The sequence below is a fragment of the Pipistrellus hanaki genome, assembly GCF_964339955.1.
Source record: "Pipistrellus hanaki genome assembly, chromosome: 3".
Classification (NCBI taxonomy): domain Eukaryota; kingdom Metazoa; phylum Chordata; class Mammalia; order Chiroptera; family Vespertilionidae; genus Pipistrellus; species Pipistrellus hanaki.
The window spans coordinates 189,183,667-189,202,067 of NC_140505.1; the positions used below are offsets into that span (position 1 = coordinate 189,183,667).

General features: G+C 67.2%; 2 protein-coding genes across 8 annotated transcripts; both read right to left on the reverse strand.

Moving 5' to 3' along the window:
* Positions 1-22: 22 nt before the first annotated feature.
* Positions 23-5,621, reverse strand: HDAC10 (histone deacetylase 10). 6 transcript variants are annotated; one of them, XM_084876966.1, is made up of 19 exons: positions 5,062-5,621; positions 4,853-4,987; positions 4,589-4,685; positions 4,279-4,376; positions 4,087-4,191; positions 3,894-3,962; positions 3,581-3,707; positions 2,970-3,206; positions 2,807-2,896; positions 2,599-2,705; positions 2,456-2,523; positions 2,110-2,377; positions 1,911-1,995; positions 1,520-1,611; positions 1,324-1,380; positions 1,000-1,078; positions 654-836; positions 391-567; positions 23-262 (listed from the first exon to the last, which is right to left on the reverse strand). In XM_084876966.1, exons 1-19 carry the CDS (start codon positions 5,118-5,120, stop codon positions 230-232), a joined length of 2,166 nt encoding a protein of 721 aa, XP_084733092.1. In that variant the 5' UTR covers positions 5,121-5,621; the 3' UTR covers positions 23-229. The 6 variants fall into 6 exon arrangements, with proteins under 6 accessions (XP_084733092.1, XP_084733094.1, XP_084733095.1 ...); XM_084876968.1 differs by having other exon boundaries at positions 2,110-2,523; positions 2,970-3,029; positions 3,141-3,206; positions 5,062-5,616; XM_084876969.1 differs by having other exon boundaries at positions 408-567; positions 5,062-5,616.
* A 1,851-nt stretch (positions 5,622-7,472) lies between these two features.
* On the reverse strand, positions 7,473-17,751 carry MAPK12 (mitogen-activated protein kinase 12). Of its 2 annotated transcripts, none has more exons than XM_084879695.1 (12): positions 17,450-17,751; positions 17,180-17,309; positions 14,674-14,732; positions 13,830-13,941; positions 13,707-13,736; positions 13,197-13,244; positions 12,418-12,532; positions 12,143-12,214; positions 11,931-12,010; positions 11,770-11,848; positions 11,347-11,520; positions 7,473-8,026 (listed from the first exon to the last, which is right to left on the reverse strand). In XM_084879695.1, the coding sequence occupies exons 1-12, from the start codon at positions 17,572-17,574 to the stop codon at positions 7,947-7,949; spliced, it is 1,104 nt and encodes a 367-aa protein (XP_084735821.1). In that variant the 5' UTR covers positions 17,575-17,751; the 3' UTR covers positions 7,473-7,946. The 2 variants fall into 2 exon arrangements, with proteins under 2 accessions (XP_084735821.1, XP_084735822.1); XM_084879696.1 differs by having other exon boundaries at positions 17,509-17,643.
* Positions 17,752-18,401: the final 650 nt, after the last annotated feature.

An 18,401-nucleotide genomic window follows, 5' to 3' on the forward strand; every position in this document is an offset into this window, starting at 1 on the left:
ACAATAACGGAGGCGGAGGCGGACTTTCGCTTAACTGTTTACTGACCGGCGTGCAGGGAGCCTGGGCCGGGCCTCCGTGGGGAGGCGAGTGCGGAGGGCCCTGGGCGCCCCAGCCCCCTGAGCCCGCAGCCCCAGGCAGCCGGGTGCTGCTGAACGTTTCACCCCCGGCTCTTTGGGGGCTGTTTTGCCGCGTCATTGCTCGGTATACATACTCCCACCCTGGCCGGTTTCAAGCCGCAACGTCCCAGCACTCAGGCAGGAGCTGCGAAGAGGCGCGTGATCACCAGGGCTGTGCCAGTTCCAAGATGGGAACCCCTCGCCCCCAAAAGCCCTCTCCCCACGGAGCTCTGAACCAGGACGGTCCCCAGGGCCCCAAGCACTGGGCCTGACCTTGCTCTCAGTCTCACCCGCCACCTGCAGCATCTTCCACTGCGGCTCCAGCTGCCCTCGCAGGCGCACCAGGGCCCGCGTGTCCTCTGGGGAGGCCATGCCTAAGGGGCCCAGGCTGGGAGGTGCCTCTCCATGCAGCACCTGGGCCAGGATGCCTGCCAGCTGTGGGGTGGATCCCTGGGCCAAGGGCGGAGAGGAGAGCTGTGAGTCACCGGCCTCTCCCCCATTCCCACCCCACGGCACATCTGCTCTGCTCAGCTCACCTCATCCACAAGGGCCAGGACCCGGCACCCCGCTGGGACCCTCAACAGTGAGGCCAGGAGTGCAGCTTGGGGGGCCTGCAGGCCATGGTCCGGCCCCAGAGCCAGCAGCACCAGGTCAGGCCGGAAGCTGTAGGCCAGGGGCAGCACCAGGGCCAGGAGGAAGTTCAGGAACCCGCCAGCTGTCTGTGGAGGAACAGACTGCGTGACCCCATCCCCTCATCCAGGGGACCAGGGGACACCCCTCCTGCCATCAGGATGTCGGGAAGGGTCGGTGAAGGCCAGGGGCCTGGCCTTTATGGTGATACCAGTCAGCAGCCATGCCTGGCCCCAGGACACCACCACTTACCCCCGGCAGTGGCATGGAGATGTGGAACATGGACAGGGCGGATGCCTCCTTGCCCCTGATGCTCAGCCACAGAGTCGTCCTTTCAGGGGAGAGTGGTCACATGGACGTGTGTGTGTGTGTGTGTGTGTGTGTGTGTGTGTGATGCACTCACCCTCCAGAGCCAGGACGACAGAGGCGAGGTGCAGGAGAGTTCAGGGGAGGGGTGCTGAAAGTGCTGACCTTGTGCTGGAGACCCTCCTGGCCTTGCCCCCAGGGCCTACCCACCCATCTCTCCTGGGGACTCAGTGACATGCCCACCCCCACGCAGGAACCCAGGGGGCATACCCATCGTCTGCCAGGTGTGAGGGCCGGTCCAGCTGTCCCACGGCCACACAGAGAAGCCTGGAGGAGGAGTTGGTCCCACACAGGCTGTACTCACCCACCGGCAGTCCATTCCGAGCCCTCCCACTGTGGCTGCCGGGGCAGAGGTACCCAGGAACCACGCCCTCAGAGACCAAGGCCAGCCCGCCAAGACGCTCACCTCTGAGCTCCCCAGGAAAGGCTGCGCCGAACGGCCACATCCAGAGTGGCAGCTGCGGCAGAGGCCGGGGCGGCTGCGATGCCGCTGCTCACCTGCGGGGTGAAAGACAGCCCTGGAGAGCAACCCCCAAACCAGGCAGACAGACCCATCCGTCCCTTTTCTCGGTCCCGGTCTCCATGGCTGTCATCTGGGCACTCTGAGGTCAAACTGCTCCACTTTGGAAAATGAGATGCTTAAAGCTGCCCTCTACGTCACCCTCTCCCTAGGGGCTCTTCTGGGAGGGGTCCTGGGCACAAGGCAACACTCACATACCCACAGGTCTGCACCCCCCAGCCCTCCCCTGGTCCTGGGCCCAGCTCCACAGCCGCCCCAGCCCCTCCAGGTGCCCCACCTTCCCATCCAAGATCCTATCCAAAAGGTACAGGAGCTTCCCAGGGGCACTGGTGGCCTCGTCCGTGGCCAGGGCCTCGTGTAGGCTGCGGTAGAAAAACCGAGGAATACCGACACAGGGCGACACAGATCACAGGTGAGTCCACAAGGGTGCATGGCGGACACAGCCTCACCCGTCTGCCCAGGCCCACTCTGCCCACCTGGCCCAGGACTGTGTCTCCTCCTCCGGGGCTGACCCCTCCCGATGGGGGATGTCAGGGGGCAGGACCGGAGCAGCGTCCAGTGAAGTCAGAGCCACAGCGGTGCACACACGGGGCACGGGGCAGAGATGCAGCCCGTCCAGGAGGGCGCTCGGGGCCGCCGCCGTGGCCTGGGCCGCTGCAGCCTTGGATCCGGGACCCTCAGACAGCAGAGGCGAGGGCCTCTCCTCTGGGGAGCGGATGCTGGGGCTCAGGACGGGGGCCGAGTCTAGGGGGTCGTCGAGAGTCACAGCCATTCGTGAAAGCCCGGGGCCCAACCCCACCACCCGGTCCAGGCCACACCGACCTTGCTGCTGGAGGCTCGTCCAGTGAGGGGCCTGGGCTGCCCGGACACTCTGGATGGACTCCAGGGCGCTGCAGGGAGAGACAGGCGTGGTGAGACCTGGCCTTGCGCCCCCAGCCTTCCCGCCTCCCTCCAGCCCCTCGCACCTGCGGTGTGGCACCATGGGCCCTGACAGGGGCGGGGCGGGGTCGCCCAGCAGGGCCTGCACTGTCATGCACACAGACTCAGAGAGCGACTCCAGGTTGTAGCCACCCTGGAGGGAGAGAGGAGGGCAGAGGTGTCACCGGGGCAGAAGGCCCCTCCGACGGCACCTCGGCCCCCGGTCCCCGGACCCTCCCTGCCGGCCACAGTCACCTCCAGCACGGCGCAGACCCGGCCCCCGGCCAGCGCCTGCAGCAGCTGCGTGAGGTGGGCGAAGCACTCCGGCGTGGCCTGCATCTGCCCCTGGAACCAGAGCCGGGTAAGGTGGGGGCTGGCCACGGACACCACAGCCCCCCAGGTCAGGCCAGGCCCTCACCTCAGGGTCCCCGATCGCTGAGTCAAACCCTGCGGAGACCAGCACCAGCTCCGGATCAAACTGCAGGCAGGCGGAGGGGGAGGGAGTGAAGGAGGCCCATGAGAGAGCCCTCGCCCCACAGGATTTGTTCCTCTCTGATGGGGTGGGAGGGGGGACACCCCACACAGTCACCTCAAACGCCAGGGGGAGCAGCACGTGCAGGAAGGCGGCCAGGTAGTCGGCATTTCCCATCCCAACCTGCAGCCATGAGGGTCAGGGTTGGGCCCAGAAGGGCGGGTTGTGGGGTCTCCCCCCTCATGCCTGGGCTGGGGGGGGGGGGGTGACTCTGGAAGGACACCCTGAACTACACTCAGGAGGCCTATTGGGGAGGGGGGATCTGGGTGGGAGGTGGGGTGTCGGAACCCACCCATTGTCCTCTGAAGCAACTCCCACCTGTCAATCTTAGTAAGCCCTTGCTGATTGGCTCCTATTGGAATTGCCTGCCTCTATGGGCGGATCCCAAAGTCTTAATAAAAAGGATAAGCAAGGCGGGGCGGTGTGTAGTCCTCCCCCTAGAGGTGGGCTGGGGGGGGGGGATTAGGGGTTAGGCCCCCGGCGGGTGAAGGTGGCACCTGGTTCCAGGGCAGGTTGACAGTGAAGCCGCGGCCCGGCCCCTGCCCCACGGCCGACGCGTCGGACTCCGGCAGGTAAGGCCAGAAGTGCCCGTGCTCGTAGCGGTGCCAGGAGAAGTAAAGGACGCTGTGGTGACCGCCGGGGTCAGAGTTCAGAGGTGACCCTCAGCCCCACAGCTCCCCGCAGAGCTCTGACCCCGGAGCACTCGGCTGGGTCACCGGCTAGGCCTCTCCCAGGCCAGGCCGTGAGCCCCAAGTGTGGGGTCCCAGGGAAGGGTTCCTTTCCGTCCCACCCCTCCCCACCCCAGCTCACCTGGGGTCGTCCTCAAAGGTGTACTGGATGCCCTGGCCGTGGTGGATGTCCCAGTCCACGATGAGGATCCTGCGGACAGAGGGCACTGGGCTCACCACGGGCAGGCCTCCCTCCAGGCCAGGAGCCCGGCCAAGCTGGGCGGGGGCGGGGGCAGGGGTGGGGGGACCCCGCCTGCGGCCGGCCCTGCACGCACCTGCGCAGCCCGTGGGTCTGCTGGGCGTGTCTGGCCGTGATGGCCACGTTGTTGAACACGCAGAACCCGTTGGCGGCGGCCCGCTGGCTGTGGTGCCCGGGAGGCCTGAGGGTGAAGGAGCGTGGGCCCCGTCAGTCACCCTCTGCCCACACGTGGGGGCAGCCGGGGAGGGGGCGGCTCTCCGGCTCTCACCTCACCAGGGCGAGCCCGTTCCGCACCGCTCCGGTCAGCACAGCGTCCACCAGCTGCAGCCCGGCCCCCGCGGCCAGCCGGGCGCTGTGGAAGGTGCTCTGGGGGCAGAGGTGCAGGTGAGCCCCCACCGGCTACCCCTCACCCTCTGCCCACATCGGTGCCAGGCTGCAGGGCAAAGGGTGCTGAACGGAATGGGCCAGGACAGTCCCAGGTGCCAGCTGCAAGGTGTGGGCACGTCCATGAACGCAGGACTTGGGCCAGGTTGGCAGCCACGGGCATGGGATGGTGGGTGGGGCCCCAGGGCACAAACCGGATGGAAGTAGACGGCATCGTACTGCCCAGACAGCGCCCGGAGCTCCTCCGTGCCCAGGGCCTGAGTCCCCCGCAGCAGGGCCACGTACTCCGGGCTGCAGAGGGGCAGGGAGGCCAGCAGGAATGGGGTGGGAGGAGAAAAAGGGGCTGACCCTGAGGGGCCGCCACCCTCATGCTCCCTCACCCACCCACACGATGGTGAAACAGAGGCACTGTGAGTCCTGGCAGCTGGGTGGGCTCAGGTGTGGCTGAGGGGTCTCACCTGTGCACCAGGCCCAGCTCTGCCTCCGAGGCCTCTCGGGCTGCCACCCGCAGGCACCTCTGCTCCAGGCCTCGCTGCTGCAGGAGCCCCAGGGCGGAGGTCAGGCGCTCCGGACGCTCGATGGCACACTCGGGGCTGTGTGGACACAGGGCTCAGACTCCAGTCTCTACCCCACCGCCACTACCCCACCTGCGCCAGGTGACACTCACTCCTCCCACAGCAGCCTGGGCGCCGTCATGTCCTCGTGGTACACCAGGGCGGTCCGCATGGCCCCGCCGGGGCGGGAGGGCCCAGCGGCCTCGCTGGAGGTGCCTGCGCTGCCCTCCCCGCCGTGCAGCCTGGAGCAGCGCCGCGCGGGGCGGGCGGGCTGGGCCGCGGGTGGCCGGACGCTGTGCCCGGCGGGAAGGGGGCCACAGGCTGCGCTCAGAGGAACGGAGAGAGCGAGGTCCACGGGGCGGCCCCCGGCCCGGCTTCCGGCTCCTCGGCCCGCCCCTGCCCCGGCCCGGCTCCGCCTCCTCCCCGGGAGCTGGTGGCCGGTCCCCGCGGAGACCGGGGGCCTGCGGTGAGAGCAGGTGCCCGGACCCGGTGTCTCCCGGCCCCGCCTGCCCGCAGCCCGGGCTCCGGGGAGCGCGCGGAAGGAGGCGGGGCCGGGGCCTCCGGAGCCAGGCGGGCAGGAGGGCGCCGTCCGGACTGGTCGGGGAGAGGGCTGGGCGCGGCCTGAGCTGCCCGGCGCCGCGCTGCCCGGGTTTAGGACCGGGGACAGGGCCTGGCCGATGTGTCTTCGGCTGCCGGAGCGTCATCAGGTGGTGGTTCCGTTCCCCACCCGGCACCTGCCCAGGCTGCGGGTTTGATCCCTGGTCCGGTACGTACGGGAGGCAGCCGATGGCTGTGTCTCTCCCTCCCCCGCTCTCTCTAAAATCACTTATTATTATTATTATTATTATTATTATTATTATTTTAATAAGCCCGCCGGTGTGGCTCAATAGATTGAGCGTGGACCCGTGCACGGAGGCGGGTTTGGGGCGCCATCCCCAGCTCCTCTCGCATCGACGTTGCTATCTCTTCCTCTCAATAAAAATCAATAAAAACATTTTTTTTAAAAAAGTGACAGCTCCAGCTCCAGGAAGGCCCCTGTGAAGAGCGGACCAGTCGGAAGGTCAGGGCAGTGGTCGGGAAGCTGGACCCAGGATGCGGGAGGTGGGGCCCCGAAAGGCGGGTGGAGCGGGAGGACCGGGCGAGGGGTGAGGGACCGAGTGGTGGGTGAGGCGGCAAAGGAGGCGGCACGGGCACAGCCGCCGAGCACAACGGCCAGAAGGCAGCCAAGGCGCCTCGGGCCTGAAACCCGGGAGCTCCGGCCTGGGACCGGGGCGGGTCTCTAGTAGGCGGGGCCAGGGGCGAGGCGAGGCTCTTCTAAGAGGGACGTGGGCGGGGCCTGGGGCCTGGGAGGCGGGGCCTGGAGCGGGTCTCTAGGAGGGGAGCCTATGGGGCGGGGCTCTGGGAGCGGTGGGCGGGGCCCTGTGGCTGGTGTTTAGGGGCGTGGTCATGGGCGGGGCTGTAGGAGGCGAGGTGTGGGCGGGGCCTAGGAGGCGGGGCCCGGGTCCTGGGGGCGGGGCTCTGGGAGCGGTGGGCGGGTCTAGGGGCGGGGTTGTAGGAGGTGAGGCGGGGGCGGGGCCTGCGGCGGGGCGTTGGGCGAGGCTGTAGGAGGCGAGGTCCTGGGGCGGGATCATGGGCGAGGCCCGGGGCGGATCTGTAGGAGGGGAGGCCATGGGCGGGGCGGGGTCCTGGGCGCTGGGACCCTGGAGCGGGACTGCGCCCTGTCCTGTTCCTCAGTTGCCCCGTCATTGCGGGGTTCTGGGGAGACTCCGGTTGGGTCACTTGAGGTCAGGCGCCCGCCAGTTACCGCGGCTAGGGAACGGCGTGCTCTGATTGGCCACCCCGCGACACGTGGCCACGAAGGGCCCGTGGGCGGGGAGGACCCTGTTTGGATTCCGGAGAGAGGAGGGTCCCAAAGGCGCGGAGGCCTCGGGTCCGAGGGCCAGTGTCCGCTGTGGGAACTCAAAGGACCGCCTTTGGCTGGACCTCCTGCGCGTGCGCCCAGCCCGACCCCGGCCGAGACCCGCCCGGCCCGCCCGCTCCGCTCTGGGCCGCCTGCGCCGCGGGCAGGTCGGGGCGCCTGGGAAGCCAGGACCCGGGGGTTCCGATCCGGAGGCGGCGCTCGCAGACGGCACGTGGCCGGCAGAGGGCGCCCTGGGCTTGGCGATCGTGCTGGGATGTGGCCGTGGGCGGGACTAGAGGGTCTCTGGAGACACTGGGATGGCAATTCCTCCCTGGGAGCCTGGCCTTGGAGGGCGCAGGGCGCTTGGACCCTAACCACAACCCCACTCCCATCAGGCTGCCCCAGGGTCAGGCTCCGGAGTCCACGCCAGGAGAAAAAGGTCTTCACCCCAAAAGGGAGAAGCCGCCCCAGTGTGGGGGTTCTGGCCCGGGCTCCCCGGCACAGCAGGGGAAGCGGGCACCAGCTCTGTGGCCTGGGAACGGGCCTCCTCCCTCTGCCAGGCGGCAGCTCAGAGGCCGGAGGCGGAGGCCCCGCAGAGGAATCAGGAAGTGAAGCCACAGCGGGAACTCTACAAAAGGGTTTATTTCCTCCCAGCCCCGTGGGCACCACAGGGACAGTGTACATTCCAGCTGGGCTTGCAAGATCGTCCTGAGTCAGCGCCTGCGCCCTTCCTGTCCTTCCTCCCAGCCCTGAACCGGGCCTCGCCGACCAATCAGGCAGGGCCCGAGGCCAGGATGCATCCCACGCCCCGCCCCGCCCCCAGGGCTCTGCGGCTTCCGGTGCACCCAGCTCAGGGACCACTGCGGAGCCAGCCCCAGGTCAGGAGGGTGCCCCTGCAGGAAGTCTACATGCTCCTCCAGGGTGAGGCCGAGCCCGGGACCTGGGAGCAGGGCCGCAGGCCTGGGGGCTGGAGCGCATGGAAGGAGGAGTCTCTTGGGATGCAAGCTCCAGCCGAGGTCACAGGATTTCCCCCTTCCGGGCAGAAGTGCCAGCCAGGGTCCCCGAGACGTCTGGCCACCCCCTCCAGGCCGGGGGTCCTCACAGGGATGTCTCCTTGGAGAACTTGGCCCCCAGCTGCCGGGGAGGCCTGAAGCTGAGAACCTCTTTGTACGTGTCACCTGGGGTGGGGCGAGAGCGGGAGAGACCGAGAGTCAGGGAGAAGGAGCCCAGTCACCCATCAGAATCAACACACGCATCCTATCTGATAAAGAGGGAATATGTTAATTGCCCATCACTCCGTCACAAAAATGGCTGCAACCACAGCTGAGGCCAAGTTCCCTTAAGGAGGGTTAATGAGCAATCAGCAGGCACCTGAGGCCATGCCCTCCTCCGCCCCCGTGGGGCTTGACAGGGAACCTCAGGCCATGCGCCCCCCCCACCCAGCAGGTTTTGACAGGTGACCTCAGGCATGTCCCCCCATCCTGGTGCCTGGCCAGGGGACCTGAGGCTATGCCCCCTGCCCAGCGGGGCTTGACAAGGGTGGGACTGGCCAGGTCTGGATCTAACCCAATGTGGGAGAGGCAGGCAGATCTGGGTCTCGCTCGATTTTGAGGTGCATGTGGGTAGGTGGGGATGTGACTCTGGGTCCCCCTTTTATTTATTTTTTATTTTTTAAAATATATTTTATTGATTTTTTACAGAGAGGAAAGGAGAGGGATAGAGAGCTAGAAACGTCGATGAGAGAAACATCGACCAGCTGCCTCTTGCACAGCCCCCACCGGGGATGTGCCCGCAACCAACGCACATGCCCCTGACCGGAATCGAACCCGGGACCCCTCAGTCCGCAGACCGACGCTCTACCACTGAGCCAAACCGGTTTTGGCTGGGTCCCCCTTTTAATGTGCACGAATTTCGTGCACCGGGCCACTAGTACTAGATAAATAGAATCAACCCCCACGGTTCACACCACTTCGGACACCAACGACCCAAGTTAAGTGCTGGGCCCAGCCCCCGGTGCTCACGCTGAGCAGCAGTGAGTCCAAGGAGCGTCCACTCAGGGTGGGGTGGGGAGAGCTCCCGGCCCACACCACTGACTCAGAGCACCGATGCCCCCAAACATCAGGGTCACAGGTCATGGCTGGGGTGTGGGGGCCGGGTGGGCTTCTCCGTCCCAGGCCACAGTGCTGTCAGGCCACCCGATTTGTCCTCAGTGACTCTCCACCCTGAGGGGCCCCTGGGGTGGCCGGGCGGGCTGCGGCCCCACGGCCTGCCTCTGCGAACAGGGACGTCCCAGGAACGCAAACGTCGTCCTGTCAGGCAAGTGGCGGATTCTCTGGAGCAAGTGTCCCTCCTGAGGCTTATGTGAGAGGACGAACCTCCAACTACCTCACCAGGTGGCCATGTTCCCTGAACTGTGTGCCTGTGGTCAGCCCTCCAAAGGGGAGGTTGAAAGAAAAAAGAAAGAAAAACAAACAACAACAAAAAACAAAGATGGTGTATGTGTAGGAGGCCTGCTCTGCTCGCCTCTGGCCAGTCTGCAAATGGACGGGGTCTGCCCAGCCGGGTGTAGCTCAGCAGTTGAGCATCTACCCAGGAACCAAAAGGTCACGGGTTCAATTCCCCGTCAGGGCATATGCCTAGGTTTCGGGCTCAGTTCCCAGTGGGGGGCGTGCAGGAGTCAGCCGATCAGTGATTCACTTTCATCATTGATGTTTTTATCTCTTTCTCCCTCTCCCTTCCTCTCTGAAATGAATAAAAATATATTTAAAAAAAATAAAAATAAAAAATAGGTTCTGCTCAGCCTGCCCCGGCCGTTCACTCTCCCCTGGCTGAGGGAGTGCCAGTCTGGGGGACATGGGCACGCCACAAGCCCAATCAGGACGCGTTGCCCTTAGCGGGGGCCTGTGAGGTGCCCCCTCCCCGCCTGAGGCAGGGCTGCCCACACGGCGAAGGTCGTGTGAAGAGGCCACGGCTGCTGCGTGGACCTTTTCCCCGGGGAAACAGGAAGTGATGAGGGTTTGCATCCTGACCCAGGGCTCGGCCACAAGAAAGGCCACGTGTCCACCATGGTCTGCAGCCAAAGCAACACTCTCATGGTCTGTGTGGGCGGGGACCACAGGGAGGATCCAGCGGCTGGCGGTTTTCAGATCTTTTTTTAGCAACAGAAAACTTTCACCAAACCGAACCAAATGCATAAGCACAAAGCACAGCACAGACAAGGGTGGTGTCCCTGCTGGAGGCACCAAGGAACCCAGGGGGTCCTACGGAACGTAGTTTGGGAACTGCAGCCCCACCCCTGCCCCCTAGAGCAGGGCTAAGGCCCTGGGTCCGAGGCAAAGCCAGGATGGGGCCTGGCACACCGTGGCAGCCATGAACCATGGGGGCAGAGTGCTAACGGCTGTTCCCACACATCCCTGCACCCAGGCTGGCCCTGCAACCACACAAGACAGCAGACCCGCCCTCGCAGCCCGCCCTTCCGCAGTGCAGACGGACAAGGCCAGTCCCAGCGCGGGCATCAGGACCACAGCAGAGGGAGGGCTGGGGACTGAGGCTGAGCAGGGCTAGTGTGACCTTCAGAAGCGAGGGGAAGGGCCCTCGGTGGAAGGGGGTGCCCAGCGCAAAGCCTGAAGGTGCAGGCAGCCCTAGGGAGGGGTGGGAACTGCTCAGGGGGGCTGCAGGAAGCAGGCAAGGAGGGGTGAGGGGCTGTGGCTGGCTGGGGGGCTGGTCCCACTGGCAGGAAATGAGGGGCATGCAGTTATCCAGGTGAGAGGGATCATGAAAGGGGCAAGGACAAGTTCAAGAGGCGTGAGCACCCTCGCCAGTGTGGCTCAGTGGTTGAGCATCAACCTGGGAACCAGGAGGTCATGGCTAAGGGCTTGATCTCCAGCAGGAGGCATGCAGGAGGCATCAATAGGTGATTCTCATCCTTGATGTTTCTCTCTCTCTCCCTCTCCCTTCCTCTTTGAAATCAATAACAATATTGAAAGAGCCCTAGCCAGTATGGCTCAGTGGATAGAGTGTCAGCCTGCAGACTCAAGGGTCCCAGGTTCAATTCCAGTCAAGGGCATATACTTTGGTTGTGGGCACATCCCCAGTGGGGGTGTGCAGGAGGCAGCTGACCTATGTTTCTCATTGATGTTTCTATCTCCCCCTCTCCCTTCCTCTCTGTAAAAAAAAAAAAAAAAAAATCAATAAAATATATATACGTGGGGTTTTTTTAATTGAAAAATACTAAAAGAAAAATAAGAGATGTGAGCAGAGGCCTGGAGACTGGGCGTGCAGGGGCGCAGGGTGGCCCGGGTCTGTGGCCTGGAGGCGGGAAGCGCTCACACTGCCCTGAGCTTGGCTGCCCCTGTGTGGTGTCCATGCTCCCGTGGGTGCCGAGCCCCTTAGTCCTTCTGTATCCAGATGTCAGGTTGGCCAGGACGCCCTCTGACCTCCTGGGAACCCAGGGCCGGCGCCCCGCCACCCGCTGCAGCCCTGCCGGGGCCCCGCTCACGCCTCCACTCGTCCAGCGTGCGGTCCACGTCGTCGAAGGACTCGTCGTACTTCTGGGCCCGCGGCTCGTCCTCGGCCTCGTGCAGCGACTCGAAGTACGGGTGGGTCAGCGCCTCAGCCGCCGTCACCCGCTGCTCCGCGTCCAGCACCAGCATCTTCTCCAGCAGGTTCACGGCTGCGGGGCGGGCGGTCAGGCTGGGCAGCCAGAGGGCCACACACGTGCGCGCGCACGCACACACACACACATGTGCACATGCACACACATACACATGCACACGTGCACGCACGCATGCACACGCACGTACACACATGCACGCACGTGCACACGTGCGTCCATACATGCACACACACCGCGCACGCACACACACATGCGCCCGCACACGCCTCAAGTCACGGACCCCCGCTCCCCTGAGGCCCGCCCTACCCAGAGGGCTGGCGTTGGTCAGAATGGAAGCAAAATCCTTCTTCTCCAGCTCGGGGAGGCCCTTCATGTAGTTCTTGGCCTGTGTGGGCAGGAAGGGTAAGGGCCCAGCTCCCGGGGGGGACCCCCCCAGGCCCCCCAGCCCCGCCCAGCTCCCCACTGACGTCCGCACTCTGCAGCCTCTGCACAAACTCATCGGGTGGCGTGCCCGTGACCTTCAAGATCTCCTTCAGCTGGTCCAGGTCTCGGCCGAGCTCAGGAGCACCGTGTGGGCCAGAGAGCAGGGCTCCCCGCCCTCCCTCTCCCCACACCACCCCACCCCAGTGGGACAGTGCCAGCCCCTCCCCCAACCCCCGGCCCCACGGGTGTAGGATACGGTCATTGCCCTTGAACAGCGTCTTCCCCGTGATCATCTCGGCCATGATGCAGCCCACAGACCAGATGTCCACTGAGACAGAAGCCCCTCATCAGGGCTGTGAGCCAGGGGGGTGGGGGAGGGACGCACAGCAGGGCCCATGGACACAGGGGCCATCTGGCCGGCCACACCCTCCTGGCTCCATCCCAGCTCAGCAGCGTGGGCGGGGGGGGGGGGGGGGGGGCGGGTCCAGCCAGGAGGTGAGGCTGCAGTGGCCCCGTCCGGGCGCCTCTCACCTGTCTGTGTGTAGTGCATCCAATTCAAGATGACCTCAGGCGCCCGGTACCACCGAGTCACCACGTACCCTGTCATCTCGCTGTCTGCCTGCCTGGCCAGCCCGAAGTCCAGAATCTGCAGCCAGAATCAGGGGCCCCAGGAGTGAGTGGGCCAGCCTGTGGGCCTGGGGGTCCCGAGCGGGCTGGGGACTCTGGGCTCCTGCCCACCCTCCAGGGCCTGAGGTCACAGCCACAGACCCTCCAGCCTCCCCTGGGCCCTCCCCACGGCCGGTGCACCCAGAGCTCACCCCCCACCCTCAGGACCAGACACCAAGCGTCTCCTCTCCCTGTTCCTCCACTCCCCGCCCCCCGGATCCTGGCCGGCACCTTTGGGAGGGTCTTTTTTTTTTTTTTTAATTGATTTCAGAGAGAAGAAAGGAGAGGGATAGAGAGAAAGAAACATCTGAGGAGAGAGAGCCACACGCCCCCACACTGGAGATGGAGCCTGCAACCCAAGGACGAGCCCTGACCTGGAATCGAACCGCGACCTTCTAACTGAGCCACACCAGCTGGGCTGGGAAGGTCTCTTAGGCCCTGCCCTAGCTCAGGAAGGAGGGACCACCACCTGCCCCCCTCACCACCTCAAGCAGAGTGTGCCCACCTGGCCACCAGCGGCCTGGCACCGCCTCAGGCTGATCCCACTGCCTGGCGGGGGCCAGCCTGCCTCCCGGTCTGGGGACGAGGGCGCGGCAGGCAGACGGGCAGGCGGGAGGGAGCCGGAGCCCCAACCAGACACGTACCTTCAGCTCACAGTCCTCGTTCACGGCCAGGTTGCCGGGCTTCAGGTCCTGGGGTGGAGAAAGGTGGCTGTGTCACCGCCAGCAGGGGGGCAGGGGCAGGTGCCAGGGCAGCGGCGGGGCCTGGGCGCAGACACACCGGGGAGGGCGGAGCTGCCCAGGCCCCGGGCTGTGTGCAGACTGTGTGACACCCTCTGACCGCATAGTGCCCCCACAGGCGAGAAACAGGCTCCTAGCCCCGTGGTCGGCAAACTGCGGCTCTCAAGCCACATGCGGCTCTTTGGCCCCTTGAGCGTGGCTCTTTCACAAAATACCACGGCCTGGGCGAGTCTGTGTTGAAGAAGTGGCGTTAGAAGAAGTTTAAGTTTAAAAAATGTGGCTCTCCAAAGGAATTTCAGTCGTTGTGCTGCTGGTGTTTGGCTCTGTGGACTGATGAGTTTGCCGACCACTGTCCTAGGGTGGATCCCCTCCAATGCCCACCGCAGGGGAGCTCTCCCCGCCCCCCGGACTCACCCTGTGAATGATGCCGGCCGCATGGATGTACTGCGGGGACAGAGAGGCCCAGGTCAGCTGTGTGGCTCCCGGCCCTCGCTGCCCGCCAGCCAGGCGACGGCCCGCCTGGCCCCCAGGCCTCACCTTCAGCCCCTTCAGCATCTGGTAGACGAGGAACTGGATGCGGTCCTCGCTCAGCGTCTCGTGCTTCATGAGCTTCCCCAGGTCCGTGCCCATGAACGGCATCACCAGGTAGCTGAGGGTGGGGCAGGCTCAGACCCGGGAAGACCCCAGGCCCGGCCTCCAAGCACCTACTGCCCCTCCACCCACCACCCCAGAATGCTAGGGGGCAGGGACTGTGCCAGGCCAGGGGCTGGGACCCCGTGCCCACAGGCAGGGAGGGAGGGCCCGCGGGGGTGGCGGGAAAGCAGGACACCGGGTCTGAGGGTGGGGTGGAGGGGGACGGAGCGGGAGACATTTAGCTCCCGGCCAGGGTGGGGCCTTGACCTCCGCAAGGTCAGGCGGCAGGAGCCGGTCCTCCCAGCCCTTCCCCGGCCAGGCCCCTGGCTCCCGGCCGACGCAGTGTGAGCCCAGGGGCTGCTGCCCAGACAGCCACAGGGCAGGACCGCGCCGCCCCGCCCCCTCCCCGCCCGGAAAGGTCAGCAGTTTCAGTTATGGCCACACTCTGGGTGCCAGGGCCCAGGGGCCAGGTTCCTGCCCGCTAACCAATGCCCACAGCCTGCACCTCCCGCCCCGGAGACAGCCTGGGCCAGCGGTGATGGGGAGAGGCCGTGCCCGGGCTGCGGGTCCCCGGGAAGGGCCCTGTGGTGTGAAGACGGGGTGGGCAGTGTGCACCCGACCCCCATCCAGGCTACAGGGAGCGGCCTGCCTTCAGCCGGTCCCCACGCCAACCCAGAATCCGGAGTTGGCGCCCAGGAGCGACCTGACACCCTCCACCCCGCCCGGCCGGCCCCAGGCCAGGACTCACAAGTCTGTGAAGTCATCCAGGCTCTCATCCGGCGTGAACACGTCCAGCAGCCCGATCACCTGGGGAGGCAGCCGCCGGAGCGCCAGGTGGGACAGGGCCCCCGCCCGCGCCCCCCTCCCCGAAGGCTGGCACCGGGCCCGGGCAGGAAAGCCCCCTGCAGCTGTCCCCATCTTCCCCCCTCTGTCCACAGGCCAGCTCTGCCTGCTGGCAGCACCAGCCAGCCCTGGCACACCTGCCCGCAGATGCAGGCTATTTCGGGATGGTGACAGCTGGGATCCTCGGGGGGAGGGGCAGCCCCAGTCTGGATCCGCTCCGGGCCATCTCAGGAGCCCCAGTCCCGCTCTTCCTGCCCATTGAAAGTCTGGGACCAGGATGGGGCCAGCCTCCCAGGGGAGAGCCGGCATCCGGCGGGTCCTTCCTCTGCTGGCGAGGCCCCGGCCGGCACCGTGCCCAGACCAGCCGTCAGACCGGCCTGCAGACAGACCCCGGCCAGGGCGATGGGGAGCAGGCAGGGACGGGGACAGCTGGGACTCAGGGAGGCCTGCACCTTTGAGCAGGTGGACGGGCCTGGCAGAGGCCGCACCTGGCAGAGGCCGCGGGGACGGAGGCGGCGGAGACGGGAACCCTTCGAGCACTTGAGGAACACGGGGAGGGAGGCCAGGTGGCCGAGGCCCAGGCCGGGAGCAGCCGGGTAGAGGCCGAGGGAGCCAGGTGGAGGCTTGGCTTCCGTCCTAGAGCCGGCGGGGAAGGGTTCAGACCGGCACGACACGAGGGCGGGGCAGACCGGAGGGAGGCGAGGAGGACACGAGGGGAGGGACCGCGAGGTGACCCCTGCGGCCTCCGCACCAGGGTCACGCAGGGCAGGGGGTGTCCCGAGGGAGGCCTGGAGGCAGGGGAGGCCCAGGGACACCGGGGGAGTGTCCGAGCCAGAAAGGGATGGCGCCTGGAGGTTAGGGGGCCGCTGGGCGGAAGGAACAGGAGAGTCTGTGCCTCTGAGGTGTGGATGGAGCCAGAGTGGGGGTTGGACAGGAGGAGGCAGAAGTGGGGGGAGGAGCAGAGCAGGTGGGTGTGGGTGGCGTCTCCTCCTCCTGTGCTGCCCTCGGCCCCTCAGAGCCATCCTCCTCCTCCCTCTTCCCTGGAGGATCCACAAGGGCCCAGCTCCTGGCTGGTGTGCTGTGGGCCCGGAGGCTGCAGGGCGCACCTGCTGGTGGGGCCCATCGGGGGCCTGGGAGGACTCACGGGCACCGGGGGAGGGGGCAGCACAGGCCCCGGGGAGAAGGCCTGAGAGGGGTCCTGCCAGGGTGGGATGGGGGGCGATGAGGGAGAAAGCGGATGAAGCCTTGGGTAGAAGAATCTGCCCTTGTGGGGGCGTGGGGAGACAGGGTCCGGGCGTGCCCAGGTGTGACGGGGAGACGGGAGGCCCAGGCTGGGCTGACATCCGCCGTGAACAGACCTCACCTGGGACGAGGGGACCAGGCTCCTGGGGACCATTTCCCGAGGGGAGGCCTGCGGCTCCCAGGACCCAGGAGGGGCCAGACCAGGTGTCAGGAGCACGATTAGCCAGGGGCGGGGGCTCACCCTGCAGCCCTCCGACTGGGTGCAGATGGGGGTGAGGCAGGGTGCTGGGGTGGGACAGGGGCTGGGGTGGGGCAGGGTGCTGGGGGGCAGGGTGCTGGGGTGGGGCAGAATGCTGGAGTGGGCAGGGTGCTGGGGTGGGGCAGGGTGCTGGGGGGGCAGGGTACTGGGAGGGCAGGGTGCTGGAGGGGCTGGGGTGGGGCGGACTCTTGGCCGCAGGGTTCTGTGCGGAGAAGCAGTGAGAGCGCCCTGGCCGGGCACCCAGCAATGGCACCAGAGCCAGGCCTCTCGGCCAAGGGTGGTGCCCGTGGGCAGGTCTGGAAGCGAGGGAAGCCTCTCCCTGGTGGGGCCCAGGTCCGCCTCCCCCCCACCCCCCACGTCCATGAACCCCGGCCAGAGAGCAAAGGGGGCGTCTGTGTGTTGGTCACTGTGCCCTGTGCCCTCCCCACACCAGCTCCCCAAACCCACCCATCACCGGAGACCCCAAGGCCCTGAGGCGACAGGTCCACGCCCAGCTCTGCCTCCCAGGCCCCGCCGCTCAGCAGGGGAGGCAGGAGCAGAGTGAGGGCAGGAGCAGAGTGAGGGCAGGAGCAGAGTGAGGGCAGGAGCAGAGTGAGGGCAGGAGCAGAGTGAGGGCTGGAGGGGCCCTGGGTGGGGCTGCGGGAGGCAGGGGAGAGGCTCAGCGCCCTTCCAGGAAAAAGCTCCACAGGATTTGGGGCGACACCTGGGCCATCTCCTCCCCGGGCCTGAGCGCCACAGCCAGGGGCGGCCCAGGGAGAGCCGAGGTGGGTCCCATCTTTTCCAGGGACGGCCCGCCCGGAGGAGAGGGTGCCTCGGGGGCCAGTGGGGGGCCGGTGGGAGGGCCGGTGAGGGGTTGGTCTGGGCGGCTGTGGCGGGAGGCGCGCAGCCGGCTGTGGGGGCGCTGACTCACGTTCTCGTGGTGCATGTGCTTGAGGAGGCGCAGCTCGCGGTAGGCGCGCTTGGCGTACAGCTCCGACTGGAAGGGCCGGTACAGCTTCTTGATGGCCACCCTGGCGCCCGTCCGGCTGTCCACGGCCGAGCTGCGGGCGAGCGCAGGGCTCAGCGGATGGCGGACCCCCGGTCCCAGCCCCGACCCCGCCCGGACCCCCACCCCCCGCCCGGACCCCCGCCCCGACCCCCGCCCGGACCCTCGCCCGGACCCCCTCCCGGCCGCGCTCACCACACGGCCCCGTAGGCGCCCGAGCCCACGGGCTGCAGGTCCCGGTACTCGGCGCGCACCTCCCAGTCCGTCTTGGTCACCTCCTGGCGGTAGAAGCCCCTGCGGGCGGGCGGCGGGGAGCTCATGGGCGGCCGGCCTCCCGGGCGCCCCGTCCGTCCCGGTGCCCCGTCCGCCTCTGGCGCTCCCTCCGGCTCCGGAGCTCGCGGCCCGACGCCGCCGGGCGGCGCGCCCCTCCCTGGCCGCCGGACCAACCGGCCCCGGGGCCGCGCGCACGTGACGCCCGCCGCCTCCCGCTCCGGCCCCTCCGGAAACGGGCGGCGGCCGGAGAGGCGGGAGGCAGGGGGGGTGCGGGCGGCGGACACGGGGGAGGGCGGCTCAGGCCCAGCCTGAACCAACTCGGCGCCCAGACCCCAGCCCATCGTCTCCACGCCAGGCTGCACGCCCGGCCCGGGTCGGGGTGTCTGGGCTCCTGTCTCCTCCTTCCTAACCAGGCCCCTGGGGAGCCGGCTGGCCCTCGGGACGGGACGCCCATCCCCAGCTCCCCGCCACCAGCTCCGCCAACGCCCCCGCCCCCACCGCCGCGCCCCACCCCGGGGCCCAGAGCTGAGCACGGAGCTCCCGGCCCCCAGCACGCCCCCTCCCCGGGGCTGGTCTTCCATCCTCAGCTGAGGCTCCCCAGCACCTGTCTTGGCTGCATCCCCTTTCCCGAATGGGGGAGTCGGTTCCGTCTCCCAAGCTTAGAGTGCCTCCCCAGCACCTCCCTCCCCCTGCGACCACTGACCCCAGGCCTCCCGACTCAGCCAGAGAGGTGGTCCCTCTGCACCCCCAGCTCCCCCTCCCCTCCCCCCCGCCTCTGGGGAGTCCTCCTGCCCGGCCACCCCCCGGCCGGCTTCCTCCCTCCTCTGTCCTTCAGGGCCCTGAGCCGCTCCTCCCGCTCGGGGCTCGGGACAGT

Coding starts and splice junctions, on each gene's coding strand:
- HDAC10 (XM_084876967.1), bottom strand. CDS start 5,120: ATGCGGACCGCCCTGGTGTACCACGAGGACATGACGGCGCCCAGGCTG. Junction 4,377..4,588: donor ATGCCGTCTACTTCCATCCG/GTTTGTGCCCTG, acceptor CTCTGCCCCCAG/AGCACCTTCCACAGCGCCCG. Junction 1,996..2,109: donor GAGACACAGTCCTGGGCCAG/GTGGGCAGAGTG, acceptor TTTCTACCGCAG/CCTACACGAGGCCCTGGCCA.
- MAPK12 (XM_084879695.1), bottom strand. CDS start 17,574: ATGAGCTCCCCGCCGCCCGCCCGCAGGGGCTTCTACCGCCAGGAGGTG. Junction 13,942..14,673: donor CTGGATGACTTCACAGACTT/GTGAGTCCTGGC, acceptor CCCCACCCTCAG/CTACCTGGTGATGCCGTTCA. Junction 12,215..12,417: donor GATGCACTACACACAGACAG/GTGAGAGGCGCC, acceptor CTTCTGTCTCAG/TGGACATCTGGTCTGTGGGC.